We start from the raw sequence: 19,453 nt of genomic DNA, 5'->3' as shown, positions 1-19,453 counted from the left end.
CCAAGAACCCCCCCCAAAAATATCAGTCATGGACAAAGTGTTTACATTGGACACGTGTTTGTTGTGCAATTTTTTAAAATAATACAATTACTAAAGGGTGCCAACAAAAATCAGTTTGTACTTTTTCCTCAGGACCAAATCAACTCAACCAAATATGCTTGATAAATGAACCAGTACAGTAGTTTTTGTCTATTTACCACTGTTTATTTCGTACTGTAAGGCCAATGACATTTGCAGATCAGGCCTATTTGTGGTGTAAAACGATCTTTTGCATAGTTTTAAGCATGCTGACTGTTAAATCGCATCATGTGTGCATTTGTAACGATTACGGGAGATGCCTGGTCTGCAAGTTCAATGTGTCCCATTCTAAAATGTAAATGAGGTGAACGTATCGTAAAGGAAGAAGATAGAGGCCTCGCCAGAACAGCATCAATACCTCTATGATCAATGTCTGTGAATGAATATATAACTCCTGGATAGTGTGTTAGAATTACTGTCTTTTGTAGTGGCAATAACCCATGTCTACATTCCAATAAATGAAATCTTTTAACTTCACACTGCTTTGTCACATTTTCTTTCATGCAAAAGATTAATGTTCACGACCATGTCAAAAGTCCTCATGTAAAAAAAAGAAAAATGGCAATATGATAAGAAATTCAACCTCATTACATACTCATTCCCTGTGGAAAACCCCACCGGAGAACGAATGAATGAAGTGTCTAAAAAGCAAGAAATACTCGGGATTCCCAGGGTCCTTGAACGCAAACGTCACCGTCGGCCAATGCCGGGGGTCCAGTGACGTCACGCGGTGGAAGAAGAAGAGAGCAGGAATGAAAACAAGAGAAGGGGCACGCCTTCTCTCCAAAAGGTTATAGCAGCTTAATAAGTGTTGCTGTCAGAGCTGCACGGAGAGACTAAAAAACACCAACAACTACTACGACAACAACACGTCTGTGATTTCACTAAAAATCAAGAGTATCCCTGCAGAAATGGAGTCCACAGAAATGACAGACTACGTTCATACGAGCCGTTGATAAAAGAGATTGACTCACAAATCGTGCGGGGAAAAAATGCCCAACCAGAAGAATAACAAGGGGAAGAAGAGCAAACGAACTAACAGTAGCGGAGATGAGCAGGAAAATGGAGCCTGTGCGGCCGCAACAGGAGGCGCGGCCGCGGTTGCTGCTGCTGCTGCTGCGGCTGCTGCTGCACCCGGGACCGAGCGTTCGAGTGGTAAGATAGGAAATGGGACACAGACGTAAATAAACAAGTTTGGTGATGCGATGCGGCTTGCTTCTGTGACATGCCTGCACAGCGACGATGCAAACGGTCGTGTTCGTGCAGAGGTTGTGCTTGCAAAACACAACCGTGCAAAACTAGCGTGCTAAATGATGGTATTTTCATGCTTTGCACGCAGATCGTCTGCAAATGGTTGCCTAGTGGGTGTTTTTTTTTTTTTTTTTTTTAAATACCGTTCGTATTGATCAAACTAAGAAAGTCTGCTCATTTGCAAACGGTTTGTTTTATTCTCCATATTGCGGCGGGTAAGGAGCATTTCTTCCAGCAGATATTACCGATTAGCCGAAAAGGAAGTCTGTTGTCTCTTCTTCCCACCCCCATGTTTAATGATTATATGTGTCTTTTAAAATGACAGTTGATACTATATTGGTTTGAAAACTACAGTTATTAGGCAGTAGAACTGTGTGAAAAATATTGAATGTATTGAAATTTATTGCTTAAAATGGTAACACTATTGGATTAATATGTTATGTTAAATCCAGAGTCTGAAACACCTTTATGGAGTTAGCATTACTCTCCACGTTTCCAAAACATGCATTATTGAAAATTCTAAAAATTCATCTGATTGTAGTCAAGGTTGAACACAGAATAAATTTAACAACATATTGACACAATATTAATCTTTGATCCCCCTCTTGTCTTGAATTATTCAGAGGCCCAGTGCGCGACCCCTTTGGGCTGCAGCTTGGGCCGGCCCATTGACCTGGAGAAGGATGACTACCAGAGGATCCAGTGCAACAACGAGCTGTGCCCCTACGGAAACTGGATGCATCTGCAGTGCTTCTACGAGTGGGAGAGTTCCATTTTGGTCCAGTTCAACTGCATCGGTCGCGCACGCTCGTGGAATGAGAAGCAGTGTCGGCAGAACATGTGGACCAAGAAAGGATATGACCTGGCTTTTCGGTTCTGCTCCTGCCGCTGCGGCCAGGGTCATTTGAAAAAAGACACTGACTGGTATCAGGTCAAGCGCATGCAGGACGAACGAAAGAAGAAACCATCTGAGAGGAGCGCTGGGAGGGTGGGGTCGTCTGGGGGGGCTTCCGGATCTGGGGACAGTGTGTTTGAGGACCCCAGGAAAAGCAAGCTAGCAGGAGGAGTAGGTAAAACTGCTCACAGGGCATCGAGTCAAGAGCTACTGCAAAGACAATCAGTGGACCGCCAGAACTCAGTCGAGAGAGGAGCAGCAGGAGGTCTCTTTCCTTTGGGGCCACCTTTGAAGTCTCCATGTGACTCCCCAGGACAGTCCCCTCCAACTGGTTTCTCCTTTTCCCCAACATCCGTCCTCGGGCCTGGCGGAGTTGGTTCAGGTTTTCGGGGTCCCCGTCAATTAGGTGAATTTCTCAAATCAGCAGTGCACATGGATGCACAGCGGAAGCATCTACTGGTAGGGGGACCCCTCAGCCGAGCACCGGGTTGCGTTCCTCACCTGGACCCCGCAACTGTTCTACCCCTCCCGGTGGCCTTCACCCTCCCGCTTCATCACAGACTTGCCTCGGGCGGCTTAGGTGACGGCACGCTTCCTCAACCTGTGCAGTTTCTGAGGAGGATGGATCTCACAGAGCTTCTCACTCATATCCCTCGCCATAAACTCAACACCTACCATGTTCGAATGGAGGACGATGCCCAGGCGGGCCAGGGAGAAGAACTGCGCAGGTAAGAAGACACCTGCCTAGCGCAAGTCAAGCACAATGTGCTTCTAATTGTGTGCATGGGTGGAGTTTTTCTTTTAATAGGCAAGTGCGTCGTTGTGGGAGTGAGCACACTCGACTAGATTCGAAAACAGCTCCCATCATTCTCTTTAAATTAGATCAAGATCGATAGATTCTTTTGACGACATCGCAGGTTATTTCGAGTGACCGCAAAGAAGAAAATCACATGGAAGTTTCGAATCTTTGTGACGTTTACTCACTATGTTCTTTTAGGTTCATCCTGTCCACACTCAGCGCAAGCCAGAGAAATATGGTCAACTGTGCGCTATGCCATCGGGCGTTGCCAGTCTTTGAACAGTTTCCGCTGGTGGACGGGACCATGTTCCTTAGCCCATCACGCCACGATGAGATTGAGTACGACGTTCCTTGCCACCTGCAAGGTAAAAATGCAAATTTGCATAATTGTTTTGGTATTACGAGTTCTTTAAATAAGTAAATGATGTCATGCACAGCGTCAATTGTTTATGTAATTTTGCAACACTTTCTAAAAGTAATATGTTTAATTAAAATGTGCACAGCAAAGCGTGTCAGTCTATTTGTAGTGTGTAGCTTTAATGCTAATTAGCGCTATGCTTGCGCAAGATTGTTTGATGTACTGTCCTGGCTCACAAGCTTGAATATGGATGACGTCTAATATGCATAAGTACGAAAGGATAATTGATTCAGCTTTGCATACTTTATGTCAAATGATTTAATTTGGTCCCACTGTTAAGTGGAGATTGATTCAAATTTGATTGGACACCATGGCTGTTATTTCCAGAAGGGTGTTGCACTAAAATCTAAGTGACATTCGGCAACTAATCATCTTTCTTCGTTTCTAACAGGCAGGTTAATGCACCTCTATGCCATATGTGTGGATTGTCTAGAAGGTGTCCACAAGATCGTATGTATCAAGTGCAAGTCTCGATGGGATGGGAGCTGGCACCAATTAGGCACTATGTATACCTACGACATCTTGGCTGCTTCACCTTGTTGTCAGGTAGAATCCAGATATAACAGTATACAAAATGAGAGAAAAATGGCTTTTATATTTTTGTCCCTTTGCCGTCCACCAGGCTCGTCTCAACTGTAAACATTGCGGGAAGCCAGTGGTGGACGTTCGCGTCGGTATGCAGTATTTCTCCGAGTACAGCAACGTGCAGCAGTGCCCTCACTGCGGCAACCTGGACTATCATTTCGTCAAACCCTTCTCCTCCTACAAAGTACTCGAGGCTTATTGACAAATGTTGTTTATGCATGTTAGTTAATGCTGCTTTTATTTATTTTTTTACAGTTTAGTAAAGTTTATATTTTCAAAGTGAGTGGAGGGGGCTCAAAATTAGTTGGATGTCATAGATTTCCACTTGTACTGTTTTTAACTTTTTTAAGATGTACACACGGATTCTTGTGGAAGTTCCAGGGATGTGTCTAATGCTGAAAGCTCAAGAAAGGTGTTGGATTAAGTGTGAAACACATCTATTTGTGACAAGTGAATGTATCTGTAAGCCAAATTAGAGTTTTATTTTTATCATAAAAATGATATCATTCTTGAATAAAGGTTAAGATACAATGTGCTGTGGATGTTATCTCATTATGAGTTTATTAGCTGCAGTTGGTTTGACTTAAAGGTGTGCAGAAAAGTTGGATTTTTCAATATACAAAAAAAAAAAAATGCACATTTCTCACATAATTGTATATTACATGGGTTGCGTCTCACCTTACAGGAGGATTTAAAGAGATTGAACGACCAATTATAGTTTATTTCTCGTTGATCATTGTTGAAGCGTGTTCTTGTGTGTCCGAGGGTGATGTTTCATCCTGGGCAGCCTGTGCGTTGGCAGTTTCCGACAATGAAGTTTGTACTTTGTCTCTTAGTTCCTTAGCTGAAGGTGGCCGAAGTATGCACATGGCCGCTTGACCCTCACGTATGACTTTTGGCTTGGCGACAAATCCCACCGTCACATCTATTCGTTGTACAATCTGCTCTAATTTTTGATCCTGTGTGGAAAAAAAAATATTTGTGAGACATGAAGACACAATACTATGTGGGAGCTGTGGTAAACTGGGCGTGGGTCTTCCTCACCAGATCTTTGGAAGACTCTCTGCGTGGCGAGCGCAATGTAATCCTAACGTGGTGCTTTTTCTCCAACCAGCTTTCTACTTGCTTCAATTTGACGGTCAGGTCGTGAGGCGCGATGCCAGATGAAAAGGTAAGTTCTTTGACCTGCACGGGAGCTAAACGGAATATATCAACCAAATCCATTTAAAATGACATTTCATCTGCTTGTGACATGTATTAGAATCTTTTTGCAGCTCATTGTAATCTTATGATTTGCAAATGTCAAAAGAAATTGTAGTTTATTTTAGCTCCACATACCTGTTTTTGCTTTCTGTTTCTCCCACATTTTCATTTGTTCTTCATGGATTTGTTTCCCACTCATCAGGCGATAGACTGGGGGCTCCTGTCGTTCACTGAGCAGCACCAGTTTGAGACCCTTCTCATCCATGATTCTGAGCACATCCGCACGGTGGAGGACACCCAAGTTGTCTCCGGTCTCACTAATTACTTGGATTTGCCGCTCTGAGATTTTTCGCCCTACGCTGGTGATCGTTGTGCGAGCATGAGGATCCTTTTTTTTCTTTACTGCGGGAGTTGGGTTCAAGTTATCCACCTCTGTGCAGAAGGGTGACCATCTCCAATGGTTAGCAAAGATGCTGCTCGTTTTGCTCCTCCCGAGAGACCTTAATGCTGGCGTCCAGGAGCCTGGACTGCCCCCATTCACCATTTGGACTGCATAAAGTACTTTCCTCACACAGCCTGCTGCCATAATCTGAAGAGAAGTGAGCAGACATGCAAAATGATAAAAAGTCTCAAACATTAGCAGTAAATCTTTGTTCCAAGTTAAGACAGATCATGACTTATTGAGTGCATGACTTAGTAGAATGGCGCCATGTAGTTTGAGCACACACCCCTAAAAAATAAATCAAATAAAGCCCATCTTGCTACCAAGATTCTCCAATTTAACAACATTGTATAGGTATTACAATTCTCAACGAAAATATAGGTGGTGCCTTCTAAAGATGAAATAATTATTGGGCACAAACAAACTACGTTTTACGTCCTTTGTTTTTTACGACATATAAACACATGATTATTTTTTCATTTTATGACTTGCCCACCACACAGTAGAGTGCTGCGAGTCGCTGTAGAAGTATTCAACAGCCTTTTAATTGCATTTAGACTTTCGCTAAACAGATAAAAATATAATGTTTTTTGCCGAATTTGACCAATACCGTTCAATGTCGCGCATTCATATTTACAGAAGCTGAAGGGTGACTTTCTTCCGCATTGCTCTTCCTCATTTATTTACTCTGGGATAACACATTTAGTAATTGTACACTACTGCCCCCTACAGAACACAATAGAGTACTACCTCATACCTACACAATCTCAGCCATTATGTATTTTCCTGGACTGTTAATGTTTTGAAATACGACATTGACAATAATGAGAACTGTACACATCTGCAGCACATTATTTTGAAGACAAAATAAGAACATTTATTAGGTATCAAGACTGAAAACAATGGCATTTAAAGGCATATAATGGACCCAAACATATACTGTACATGAACAACAAAACATTTTAATCTATATTAACTCGCCAACACATTTAAAAAAAAAAGGCCATTGAATATATTTACAATAAGAGAGCTTCTGCCTCCGTGAGCGCTTTTTCCAACTCGGCAACTTCCAGAGCAAAGGCCTGCCTCTCTTGCATCATTTGTTCTCGTGCTTCAGTTAGGTCTAACATCGTTTTCTGGAGTTCCTAAAAATGGATGTCAACACAATCGAATATTTGAAACCATTCATGGTGACATATCAAAGTTACAAACTGATCATTCATAATATGATAATAATAATATCACCTGCAGTTGAGAACGCTGCTGAGTTGCAATGTCACCAAAATCTTTTAATTCTTTCAGCAGGTCTGTGGAGACACTCTGGAATCGGACAAAAGTGTCGTCTTTGACTTGAAATCTTGTACATGTATATTAATACTATTCTCTTTCACTTTATAGAAAATTAAATCAAGTAGAGCAAAGAATTTGAAATATATGTGCGTACCATGACTTCTTTTCTTTGTTCTTCATTCTGACGTGCCGTTTCACCAATTACTTCTCCTGAAACTAAGTAGCAATCCAAAATGAATTTCCATAATGTTCTAAACAATAATTAACAATAAACTGTGACGCATACTTACTTGGGTCTATTTTGGCAGACACTAGGATCGTCTGGCAGTCCTTGAGGTTTTTCTGTACCTTAGAGTTCTCGTTTTCAAGTTCACTGTACTGCTGCTCCAGATGGTTGACCCTTTGCTGTGTTTTAAAAATTTGGGTAAAAAACACTCAAATCAATCAGAGTTGTTTATTTTCTATACCTGTGTTTCCGTAAGGTTTTTCTGCAGTTCCTCTTTGGCAGCCACCAATCGTTGATTTTGCTCCTTTAGTTCTGCCTGCAGTTCATATCTTGAGGAAATCCTAAAACAAAAAGTATATGTTTATATGAATAAGGTTAAATCTCCACTTTGCTTGCAAAGAAAAAAATATTTTATGGACTTACGCTTTGTAGACCTTTGGCGCAACATTTTCTCTGGAGGACAAAAGTGGGATGGGGGCAATTTAATGTAGCAGATAAATGTTTATCCATTTTCAGGGACGTTATGAATGATTTCTCACCGTGATATGTGTTCTTTTTGTCTGAGGACACCATCTTTTTGGTGAGACTTAGCTGAAGTTGCTGTTTCATTTTTATGGGCTGATTTCTTTGACTCCGTATGGAGCTGTCCTGTGGAAAAGATTTCGATATAGTTTTTTTTTTTTTTTAAATCAATTACATAAAATTCAACAAGAAGAAAACTGACCTTTGGGTATTTTTGACATTGTCCTCTTCAAGATGTCAGCGAGTTATCGGTTTAGCTGTTCGACTGAATAAAGGTTATTCTGGTGAAAAATAAACATACACAAGAAAGTATCTTTCTAATTAACTACATTGAATTTTTTTTTTTCACAGTACATAGATTTTGAATTGGAATCGACAATTACAAGTAGTTTGGGTTTTCAAACGCAAAAGCAACATAATAGTGCGAGCGTGCGAAACAACATTACTGGTAAAGTATCAGAAACAACTTTAGATTATGGCATTGGCATCACACACAATAATAATTAAAAAATACACCTTACCGTACTAGTATAACTAGTATAGGCTAGTATGTTGCTTGAGACGTGTAGTCAAACAACTACGAACCAACCGCACTAATTTTAAATAAAGGAAGCTGAACATTGTATTTCCGCTGTGGGCGTCATTACCACCGGTATTCAATTCCCAGAGTCCAAAAATTAAATGTTCCCAGTATTTTACAGTTTTATATTATTGTTATTATTATCAAACAATTGGGTAAAATCAAATTAGTAAAGTAAATTAACGAATAACAAATACCTCATTGCGAAGACAGCGCCAGAAGTTCACTGCGCATGCGCAGAGGCGGCAAATTCATATAGCCAGACGTTAGCTTCAAGTTGACGTTAGAACGAAAACAATTGACTTTCTTCATCTTCCACATTTTTAGCCTTGATGTTATGGATAAAATTATTCGGTAACCTTTAACAATTTTTACCAAGAGGTTTTTGCAAGTAACCACTGCGAGGTTTGTTTGACTTTCTTATTTATTTCCGATCTCTTATTTATGTTAAGTTGAAAAACTAACAGCCCGAATCCGATTTTGTTTATTTTAGATTTTGTTAATACCTTGATGATTTCTTTGAGGAATATCAAATCCCGTTTATTAGTGCATATGTTCTTTCATTTGTTAAGCAAAACTAAATTTGAAAAACTGTAACTGTTCACCATCATTTGTTTGTGACGAGAAAAGTAATGGGGGTTTTTTCTTCACTAATTTAGTTGAAAATGGAGCCCTTGCACTCTGACAAAAATGAGTAAGTAAAAACAATTAAGGAAATATTCTTATATCTTGTGATTGGATTTTGTGGAATGAATTGATGGATTTATATTGCAGTGAAAACAGTGGAGGCTCCTACAGGAGACGAATATCTTCTGTGAGTAATTCAAATGACCTAATGATGAACTAAATATATTATATTGGGGCAAAAGACCATTTAAACAATTATGTTCTGTTTTATAATTATTCTGTTTTGATTTTCAAGATTCTTAAAACTCCACGTAAATCTGCAAAATTCCCCGATCCAAATCAACAGGAAAAAGAGGTAAATGGATATTTTGGTTACCCACTTATTCTATAATATTACTTCATTTTTCTAATGCATTATTTTCATCCAGGTTGAATGTGCCAAACCAGTTGATAAAAGAAATTCCAGAAGAGTTACTTTTGCACTAGCCAATGATGTTCTTCTTTATTCCAAGTAAAACACATAAAACACATATCTTTGTGTTAAAATAATGGCAACATACTTTGATACATTCTTCTTTTCCAAAGGGATGCGAAAAATGCCTCGCTGGTCCGAAGTCCATTTCAAGAGTTAATGTCTGCAGGTATGTAAGTCTCAGTTTGGTTACATGTGATTAGATACTGAGCAATTTTGTAATTGTTTTCTTACATCCTTTTTCTTAGCATCAGTGCCAGGAGAAAATAGGTAATGTGATGACTTTATTTTCTTAAAAAAATAAAATGATTTATATAGCATTTTCATTTCCCTTTGTGTAGTGCCCAAGTGTCAGTTAGTGAAGATGGGATCCATCAAAAAATGGGTATATCTTCTTTTTGTTTTCATTCCATTGTTCTTCTGTTGCGTATATTGTAAATATAGTATGTGTCCAAAATCAATCTAGGAATGGACCCACTGATAGGTGCACCTCTTCATGTCTATGAACAAAAAGGAAATGTGAGATGATCTTCTTTACTTGACCAATTTGCTACAGTTAAGATGTGAATCATTGTAATGTTCCTCAAAGATGTTCAAAAATGAAGCTTTTACAAATTTTCAGGCCAACATTGAACCAGGAGAAGTCTTTGGAGAGAAAACAGTGACGTTTAGCGGGGAGGATAGCTTCATGGAGATGACCCAGAGTCAAACGATCAACATCACTGGCCATCAAGACTATCTTGTAGGTGCTTCACAGAACAATAGAACCTTGCTTTCTTGTGGAAAGAAGACAGCAATGTCCTCAGGAGACGGCAAATCAATGAAATTGAGTCTCGGTCACGGCGCAAACGGTTTTGATCCTTTTTTCAACAACTTGCTTGCTCGTCTTCCAAGCCCATATGGATCAAATGTTGAACCAGATGAAACCACGTTGGACATGTCTCAGATTACAACAGGAGATGTGGATAAGGAAAATCAAGATCCAACTTTGGTTCATTCTGAAATGGGGACTATTGGACTCTGTCAAGATGAAGAGAGCAAGATGGATATGACAGTTTCTCACACGGGCCACATTGCAGGATCGATAGATGATGCTGATGATCCCTTTCGGTGTTTTTTCCCCCAACAAGAAATGTATTCCCAGTCTGGCACGGCATCACAAGCAAGCCCCACCACAAAGACCCTGCAGAAACACACCAGAATCACCCTGGGATCACCCAATCTAGAAGATACTTTCAAAAAACAATCCACAGAGAAGAAAATGATATTCACTGCAGAAGATGCCTGTATGGACATGACAGATGCAAATTTGGACAATTTTTTCCATGAAGAAAAATCAGCCCTTTTTGCGTCATCTATGGAAAAGAAAAGAGTGACTACTGGCCAATCGGCTTCATCTGAAAAAAATGTGGACCCCAAATTTGAAGAATTCCTTGCAAAAGTCTTCAAAACAAATGGCACCCAAGTTAATCCTGGACATTCTGGAATGGCTCAGATTAACCCTCTCGCTAAGGCAACTGAGGAACCATGTAATGGAAGTCCAATCCATCCCAAAGATAACTTGACCATAGATATGACCGAATTTCAAAGATGCGATATCCAACGTTGCCTACCTGCGCAGGTAAGGCACCCTAAAGGTCGACAAACCGCTTTTCATCAGTTGTTCCCTGACAATCTACCTACCAGTGATGAGAGAACTGTGAGGTTCACAGCAAATGACGGTACAATGGATATGACCCAAAGTCTTACCGTGAACATTGATACGCCATTTGAACCAGGCACACTCAAAAATACTGGAGGAGAGAATACAGTCATTAAGTTTTCTGCAAATGACGTAGCGATGGATGTGACGCAAAGCCTCACCTCAGTAATTGATACTCAGCTGGAGCCTGAAGTACCAAAAAGTATCCGTGGTGTACCTGCAGGAGAAGAAAAAACGATTAGGTTTTCAGGAAATGACACAGCGATGGATATGACGCAAGTGATTGACACTCCCTTTGAACCTGAAGCACATCACAATACTAGAAAAGAGAAACTTGTCAGGTATTCATCAAATGGTGTTGAGATGGATGTGACGGGAAACCTGACCGCAAATATTGCTACATATTTGGAACTAGGAGCACCCCACAATAAGCCTACTAAAAAAGAGGGAACAATCCAGTTTTCAGCAAAACATGATGCAATGGATATGACACAAAGCCTCACCTCAGTAATCGATACTCAGTCCGAGCCAGAAGTACCAAAAAATGTCCACCGTGTACCTGCTGGGGAAGAAACAACGATCCGGTTTTCAGCAAATGACGCAGCGATGGATATAACGCAAAGCCTCACGGCAGCAATTGATACTCGGCTTGAGCCAGAAGTACCAAAAAATATCCGTCGTGTGCCTGCTGGAGAAGAAAAAATGATCCGGTTTTCAGCAAATGACGCAGCGATGGATATGACGCAAAGCCTCACAGCAGCAATTGATACTCAGCTTGAGCCAGAAGTACCAAAAAATGTCTATCGTGTACCTGCTGGAGAAGAAAAAACGATAAGGTTTTCAGCAAATGACGCAGCAATGGATATGACGCAAAGCCTCACGGCAGCGATTGATACTCAGCTCGAGCCAGAAGTACCAAAAAATATCCGTCGTGTACCTGCTGGAGAAGAACAAGCGATCAGGTTTTCAGCCACAGACGCAGCGATGGAAATGACGCAGAGCCTCACGGCAGCGATTGATACTCAGCTCAAGCCAGAAGTACCAAAAAATATCTGTCGTGTACCTGCTGGAGAAGAGAAAACCATCAGGTTCTCAGCAAATGATGCAGCGATGGATATGACGCAAAGCCTCACGGCAGCAATTGATACTCGGCTTGAGCCACAAGTACCAAAAACTGTCCACCGTGTACCTGCTGGAGAAGACATAACGATCCAGTTTTCAGCAAATGATGCAGCGATGGATGTGACGCAAAGCCTCACGGCAGCGATTGATATTCAGCTCAAGCCAGAAATACCCAAAAATATTCGTCGTGTACCTGCTGAAGAAGAAAAAATGATCAGGTTTTCAGCAAATGACGCAGCGATGGATATGACTCAAAGCCTCACCTCCGTAATTGATACTCAGCGCGAGCCAGAAGTACCAAAAAATATTTGTCATGTACCTGCTGGAGAAGAAAAAATGATCAGGTTTTCAGCAAATGACGCAGCGATGGACATGACGCAAAGCCTCACCTCCGTAATTGATACTCAGCGCGAGCCAGATGTACCAAAAAGTATCCATCGTGTACCTGCTGGAGAAGAACAAGCGATCAGGTTTTCAGCCACAGACGCAGCGATGGAAATGACGCAGAGCCTCACGGCAGCGATTGATACTCAGCTCAAGCCAGAAGTACCAAAAAATATCCGTCGTGTACCTGCTGGAGAAGAACAAGCGATCAGGTTTTCAGCCACAGACGCAGTGATGGAAATGACGCAGAGCCTCACGGCAGCGATTGATACTCAGCTCAAGCCAGAAGTACCAAAAAATATCCGTCGTGTATCTGCTGGAGAAGAGAAAACCATCAGGTTCTCAGCAAATGATGCAGTGATGGATATGACGCAAAGCCTCACGGCAGCGATTGATACTCGGCTTGAGCCAGAAGTACCAAAAACTGTCCACCGTGTACCTGCTCGAGAAGAAAAAACGATCCAGTTTTCAGGAAATGATGTAACGATGGATGTGACACAAAGCCTCACGGCAGCGATTGATATTCAGCTCGAGCCAGAAATACCCCAAAATATCCGTCGTGTACCTGCTGGAGAAGAAAAAATGATCAGGTTTTCAGCAAATGACGCAGCGATGGACATGACGCAAAGCCTCACCTCCGTAATTGATACTCAGGGCGAGCCAGAAGTACCAAAAAATATTTGTCATGTACCTGCTGGAGAAGAAAAAATGATCCGGTTTTCAGCAAATGACGCAGCGATGGACATGACGCAAAGCCTCACCTCCGTAATTGATACTCGGCTTGAGCCAGAAGTACCAAGAAATATCCATCGTGTACCTGCTGGAGAAGAAAAAATAATCAGGTTTTCAGCAAATGACGCAGCGATGGATATGACGCAAAGCCTCACCTCCGTAATTGATACTCAGTCCGAGCCAGAAGTACCAAAAAATATCCACCATGTACCTGCTCGAGAAGAAAAAACGATCCGGTTTTCAGCAAATGACGCAGCGATGGATATGACGCAAAGCCTCCCCACAAGATTTGAAACTAGTCAAGATGCAGTAGAAAGTCCAGATCCTGTCAACTCAGAAGAAACTCAAAATAGCAAAGAAGCTGAATTGAGAAATAAAACTAGTCCCTTATCGCAAAAGTTAAGTTCACCTAGTACCACTGACCATGGCAGACATTCAAGTCCCTCAAGGAAGTCTAGACGGTCAAGTATCGCTGATCTTCAGTTAAAATTAAGGCGCTTGAGCCACAAAATGACCTCTGAGGTCATTCTTCCAGACAGCACTGCATTTTTGCCGAATTTGGATTCTGACGCTGACAAAAGCACAAAATACAACAACGACCTTCCGGTATCGGAATTTGTCCCAGATATTAAAACAGGCTCAGGAAACGTAGAGGATTCCGAAACACAATCCGGTCCGCAAGGAACTGCAATTGTGGGATCCCCTTTTGCGTTCAAGACGACAGAACTGATGTCAACACTATCAACTGGAGGCTTTAAGCAAAAACTCCCACAAAGAAAAACTCGATCCAACCAAAGCAACTCTCAGGAGAAATCTGTGAGTTGGACAAAAATCGACAATATTGTCGATAAACTGAAAACGTGGAACGACGGTGACGTGCGTAACATTTGCGATGAAGAGCTCGTTAGCTGTGACGAGTCCTTCCAAATACTCTACGACAAAAGTCCCCCGAAAGAAAATTCATTTATTATGGAAGAGTTTAGCATCGATGAAGTCTTCCTGAACAATGTTCTTCAAGAAAACACCCCAGATGGAGTCCAGGGAACTAAAAGATGCTTGGCATCAGATGAACACGATACAGAGAACAAAAAGAAAATGAAATCGTCCAGCGTGATGTTCCCTGAGACTGTTGCAACGGTAGGTCAATTTATTTTAACCCCTAATTTATCAGACGGTAAAAACATTCCCGTATTTGATTTCTTTCCAGGAAATACAGGCTCAAGTTCTCGAAATCGATCATCGTGCGGACACCACCACAATTCCATCCTCGTCAAACCACACGATGGATTCTTCCAGCAGTACTCGCTCAAACATCAGCTCGTGTGATGCTACATTTAATCCTAGTAAGTTTGTTTTTATTTTCAAGAAACTAAATCGATTTTTTTTCACCAGCCCCAGTCGTCACTTTGTGATGTCACAATGTGATACAGTTGCATCAATATCAGTGTTTCTTATTTTCAGCTTTCAAACACAGCATGATGGAATCTCATCTTGAAGACCGTGAAGTGCAGGTTTGTTTCCGGATTTAAATTCAGGATTTTATTTTCTCACCACACCCAGTGATCGATTTACATTTTTTTATTTTTTTTTTTACAGAAATTAAAGGATGGCAGTATAACCGTGCTTGAGTTCTTAAGACTGTTCAACATAGACTTTGTGATCCATGAACCGAGGCAAAGCATCCTTCCTGACAAAGTAGGTTTATACTCCCAAAATTATTATTATTTTTTTAAACTGACATGCAATAATATATTTTTTTTTTCTTTTGCTCAGTTTCCACATACCACTGGTTGCTCGGCAATGGATGTATTAAAAAACAGACATGTATATCATCCTAAAAAAACGGTCTATGAAGCTGATTTCAATAACCTCTCTGAAAAGGTGGAAAGGTAAGAGGATTTTTTTTGGGTTTGTCACTCAAATACAGTATAGTCTTAAAAAATTTAAAAGACATTCTGCACTTTTGTTTTCTCAGGCTGAATTACAGAATGTTGGACAAAAACAAATCTCTCAAGGTGATCAATTACCAATTGTGGGATGATTTGAAAGACTGGACAGAAAAGGAGGTATTGAATTTTTTGTTGGAATAATTCTTAACACTTTTTTTTCTCCAAATTGTACATTTTCTAGACTCGGAATTCTACGCTGTATTATTGACTGCTTTTGTTTGAATCAACAGATCAAATCTTTTGGTGTAAAACTAAAAGAAAGACACAATTTCTACAGAAAGATGAGCAAAATCCACAGACATGAAATGAAGGAGGTCCTGTATTCAAACCTTGTACAGACTCTTAAGGTAACTACAACACACACACACACACACTTTATAGTGGTTCATCTTACATTGACATCTGATTCTTTCCAGGATGAGCAGCAGAAGTTCAAAAGTACAATTGAATCGAACGAGATGATCAAAATTCTGGATGATTGCATTTGTGATTTGGAAGCAGGTAATGTCTTCTCTGAAAACTATTCACAAGTTCATTTTACTTGATTATTTTATTTGTTTTGTTTACTGTGTTAGTGTAGTACCGGTGGTAGCATAGGGTCAAAGGTTACTCTTACATTATTGTTCTTATTCTCTTCACCAGAACTAGCTGCAGTTGAAGACAAAGGAGGTGAAGACATGCCAAGTCTGAAGTCACTTCAAGAAGGTATGATAGCACTCCGCATATTTTTGTTTAATTTATGATATACCTTTGATGTCCACTTAAATGAACCCACATGTTTTTTTTTCTTTTCAACAGAGATGATAAAAGTCAATGAGGCATTGGATGACAAAAACCGGTAAACAGATCATGATTATTATTAGTCTTTTGAAACATACGTACAGTTTATGTCAATTATTATTCACAATTGTTTGCTTTCGTTCCCTCTTACCACAGACAAATATGTGAACTGGAGTTGGAGAAAACTCAAGCTTCAGGAAAATTGGTCAAGTTGAAAGCTGAGACAAAAAATCTTCAGAGCTTCATCGGCGTGCTTGAGAAGTCAGTTTCTCTTTGCAGTGTGAACTGTTTATATTTGCGTATTGGTATTTGTCTATACACAAAGACCTTGATTGACATTTTTTAATGTCTTCTCAGGCTGACCGAATGGAGAGTCAGAGAAAAGACGGAAACACACACCCTGTACACTTTCCTCTACGACACATTGCGTTTACAGCTGGTGCACGCAGGTAGATATATTTTTTTGTCTTGTCAGCAGAAATAATGATTTTTACTTATTTTCAATTCAGTAGCTCGACTTAGTATTATGTTGAACCAATGGCGGGCTGACTTTGGACACATTCTCACCTATGGGCAATTTAGTCTTCAATTAACCTAACTTGCATGATTCTGGAATGTGAGTGGAAGCTGGCAAAATAATTAATGTGCTGTCTTTGTTTTGTAGGAGCGGAACCTGATCGGAAAACATCCCGGATCAATTTCAAATTTGTCCTTGATGGTAAGGAAAAAACAAGCTGTAGTTATACATAGTAAAAACAGTTTGCAATCTCATCCACACAATATTATTTATTACATAAGTCATGCCAAATTACATTTTTATATCGACTCAAACAAATGATTTTTGTTTTTTATTTTTATATCTAGATGAAAAGTCACAGAGCCACGCACGCATTACTCACAAACTGCTGTCTCAGCATATCGAGTTTGAAACAGCCTGGGTGGAGAAGTACCCAACAAATAGTCACATCCCAAAGGTCTGTGTGCATGGATCACAGATTCACAATATTTGTATTCTAATTGCAATGGATGTTTCTGACCTATTTTTCTTCTTTTATGCAGCTGCTCCATGACTTGTCCTTGGTGGTGAGTACCTGTCGGCTCTTGGGGGAGGAGTTGCGACTCCTGAAAATGTGGGGAGGTTCACGGCTCAACATTGTGGACGTTAGCTGTCAGGACACTCGGTGAGAATTTTGATGTATTGGCTGACATCGTTTTTATGTTGCAGGTGTTATTGCAACTAATATGGTGGTCTTGTTCTAGGGTGAATATTGTCTTCAGCAGTCTGAGGAGACGTTCCAGGTTTGAGGTCGTTTTGTCAGTCAGCTTGGCCAAACAGTGCTATGTTCTTCATGTGCATAGCTTTCGAAACTTCTTTGGAGATGCAAGGTACGTATGACCACGTTAAAACAGTTTGGACATCCCTGAGCGATAGCAAAAAATTTTATGAGATTTTTTGTGTGTGTGCAGGGCCGAGCAAATTGACCAGATTCTCAAGTCTTTCTCCACAGGCAGAAACCTATTGACAAAGACTATCAAAAAGATCAACTGTGATTTACTTTGTTGAAAGTTGTACAATATGCCCCTTTGTAAAGGTTTTTGGATTCCTATCTGCAGAATTATGTTGTTGTATTTTGTCAGGCTGCAGTTCCCTCATTGACCTGTAGATGGCAATGATGTTCTACTTAATTTTGGTTCCCAAATTAAGATGTTGAGGTTAGTGATTTTGTAGTAATGTTTGGAATTCTCTTGTTACTGCAGTGAATATGTTTTTGTAAGATTTTATGTTTCTTAAAGACCCATTGGTGTGTATTATTCATATTCAAATAAACATTTTGGAATTAGCTTTAGGGGTTTTTCTATAATGTCTCCAGACCAGGAGTTCAATCACAGCTGGTTGACAAAAATAATGTCAAAAATGTGCATTTTTTTGCTCCATTGTCTTTTGGGTGACTCAAGACTGACATTTGAAAGGTCAAATGAAGAGAGACAACCAACCCTCTGAGATGTTTGACTGTCCATTTCTGTCTGATGCCCTGACATCAAAGGTCAAAGGTGACTTGTCAAACCGTCACCTTTAAAAAGCAGATCAGGTGAGTCAGCTTTAACAAAACTGTTTACCTCCACCTTCAAATAAACCGCATCATAAATATTGACACCATTTTCCTTCCCTTGTAACACTTTTATCCTGATTTAGAGGTATTTACATTGTCAATCGTGATCACTAATTCAATTCGATGGATCATTTGGCTTCAGGCAACTCTTTTATACGCACACCTCGAAGCACTATTTCACAGTACTAACCTCGTCAGTGTCTCCGCCTGACATCAACCCCTGTGCGGCAGGGTGCTGAAATTGGTTTCAGAAGATCGAAAGCCACTAAAGGCTTTGATTTGTTGTTCGGATGCTGTGCATCATTTTCAGGAAGACCTCATTATAAAAAAAAAAAAAAAAAACTGTTTGTTTCTTGACGCTCTCTTTTGTTTTATACAATAGAGTGCTGTTCTTCAAAGTTGACTCCAAACATCAATGGCGTGTTCTCATGTTCATCGCTATCAGAGACCCTACCCCCCACCAATGCACTCCTGTACGCCTCCCGGACAGCTGAAGTTATCTTGTTATGTGGCATTAGGGGGCCGACTTAATTGGTCCTTGCAGGCAGGTAATTAGTTCTGGTGGCATGTGCTCCCAGAGGGATATGAATAGAAGGAATAGAGCTTGATCCCCCCCTCCTCACCCCCTCTCTTCCTCTCCCACTCAACACATTCACACACACACACACACGGACGGACGTTACCGCATTCTCTGGTCATTCTTCGGAAAAGACAATAGGACTGCCTTGTTAAAATAGGCTCGTGCTCAGCAGGGGGATAGCGGAACCACAGCAGCTGCCCCGTAGCATCAAGCCTTAGTGAGGCCATCACCGAAAAGTTTACTGCCAAATTAACAAAGGAAGTCTTCAACAGGGAATGCATGAAGGTGAGAGGTTAGGTTTCAATTATAGTTAGAGTTAGTGAGCTAGTTGTCGGGAATTCAACCTTATAGTAAATCTATTTATGACATACTGTAGAGGGCAGTGGTGGGCGAGTCTACCTCGAGTCCAACAAGAACCCAAATAAGTCTGCTGGATTTGTTCTTGTCAGTCTTCAGTCATACCATCGGTTTTGTCATCATTGTGGCATCTTCATCAAGTGCTTTTTTGACACACTTTTGGAATCCAAACATCCAGACTTGTGGTTGTTGTGTGACCCACACCCCAAGCCCGCGAACAGGGGGACAACAGCCACCTTAGCTAAGTGCATTCCCTGAGGCTCCAATCCAAATCCCTTCTTGACCCTTACTGATAAACTATGCTATGGATAGCACAGTGAAGAGATTTCCTTTAAAATAAGAACCAGT

At 40.7% G+C, this 19,453-nt stretch overlaps 4 protein-coding genes across 6 annotated transcripts; 2 read left to right on the top strand and 2 right to left on the bottom strand.

Moving 5' to 3' along the window:
• Positions 1 to 1,070: 1,070 nt before the first annotated feature.
• On the top strand, positions 1,071 to 4,561 carry heca (hdc homolog, cell cycle regulator). The gene is made up of 5 exons (XM_049758016.2): positions 1,071 to 1,233; positions 1,953 to 2,952; positions 3,222 to 3,388; positions 3,833 to 3,987; positions 4,064 to 4,561. Exons 1-5 carry the CDS (start codon positions 1,071 to 1,073, stop codon positions 4,226 to 4,228), a joined length of 1,650 nt encoding a protein of 549 aa, XP_049613973.1. The 3' UTR covers positions 4,229 to 4,561.
• On the bottom strand, positions 3,178 to 6,382 carry mtif3 (mitochondrial translational initiation factor 3). Of its 2 annotated transcripts, none has more exons than XM_049758019.2 (5): positions 6,282 to 6,382; positions 5,365 to 5,818; positions 5,071 to 5,222; positions 4,705 to 4,985; positions 3,178 to 3,381 (listed from the first exon to the last, which is right to left on the bottom strand). In XM_049758019.2, the coding sequence occupies exons 2-4, from the start codon at positions 5,813 to 5,815 to the stop codon at positions 4,746 to 4,748; spliced, it is 843 nt and encodes a 280-aa protein (XP_049613976.1). In that variant the 5' UTR covers positions 5,816 to 5,818; positions 6,282 to 6,382; the 3' UTR covers positions 3,178 to 3,381; positions 4,705 to 4,745. The 2 variants fall into 2 exon arrangements, with proteins under 2 accessions (XP_049613976.1, XP_049613975.1); XM_049758018.2 differs by having other exon boundaries at positions 6,309 to 6,365.
• Positions 6,383 to 6,522: 140 nt separating this feature from the next.
• knstrn (kinetochore localized astrin (SPAG5) binding protein) lies at positions 6,523 to 8,551 on the bottom strand. Of its 2 annotated transcripts, none has more exons than XM_049758021.2 (9): positions 8,487 to 8,551; positions 7,912 to 7,990; positions 7,727 to 7,835; positions 7,611 to 7,640; positions 7,429 to 7,528; positions 7,252 to 7,366; positions 7,116 to 7,177; positions 6,917 to 6,991; positions 6,523 to 6,816 (listed from the first exon to the last, which is right to left on the bottom strand). In XM_049758021.2, the coding sequence occupies exons 2-9, from the start codon at positions 7,928 to 7,930 to the stop codon at positions 6,688 to 6,690; spliced, it is 639 nt and encodes a 212-aa protein (XP_049613978.1). In that variant the 5' UTR covers positions 7,931 to 7,990; positions 8,487 to 8,551; the 3' UTR covers positions 6,523 to 6,687. The 2 variants fall into 2 exon arrangements, with proteins under 2 accessions (XP_049613978.1, XP_049613977.1); XM_049758020.1 differs by lacking the exon at positions 8,487 to 8,551 and adding an exon at positions 8,231 to 8,358.
• Positions 8,546 to 17,898, top strand: knl1 (kinetochore scaffold 1). The gene is made up of 26 exons (XM_068649330.1): positions 8,546 to 8,694; positions 8,949 to 8,983; positions 9,064 to 9,103; positions 9,212 to 9,271; positions 9,345 to 9,427; positions 9,502 to 9,557; positions 9,637 to 9,658; positions 9,730 to 9,773; positions 9,855 to 9,907; positions 10,011 to 14,465; positions 14,536 to 14,671; positions 14,790 to 14,839; positions 14,925 to 15,023; positions 15,102 to 15,217; positions 15,304 to 15,394; positions 15,508 to 15,624; positions 15,694 to 15,778; positions 15,920 to 15,982; positions 16,076 to 16,115; positions 16,214 to 16,318; positions 16,415 to 16,506; positions 16,722 to 16,775; positions 16,922 to 17,031; positions 17,117 to 17,238; positions 17,318 to 17,443; positions 17,525 to 17,898. Exons 2-26 carry the CDS (start codon positions 8,955 to 8,957, stop codon positions 17,619 to 17,621), a joined length of 6,345 nt encoding a protein of 2,114 aa, XP_068505431.1. The 5' UTR covers positions 8,546 to 8,694; positions 8,949 to 8,954; the 3' UTR covers positions 17,622 to 17,898.
• Positions 17,899 to 19,453: the final 1,555 nt, after the last annotated feature.

This window comes from Syngnathus scovelli, chromosome 20, assembly GCF_024217435.2.
Source record: "Syngnathus scovelli strain Florida chromosome 20, RoL_Ssco_1.2, whole genome shotgun sequence".
Classification (NCBI taxonomy): Eukaryota; Metazoa; Chordata; class Actinopteri; order Syngnathiformes; family Syngnathidae; genus Syngnathus; species Syngnathus scovelli.
This window is presented reverse-complemented; position numbering and strand designations above follow the sequence as displayed.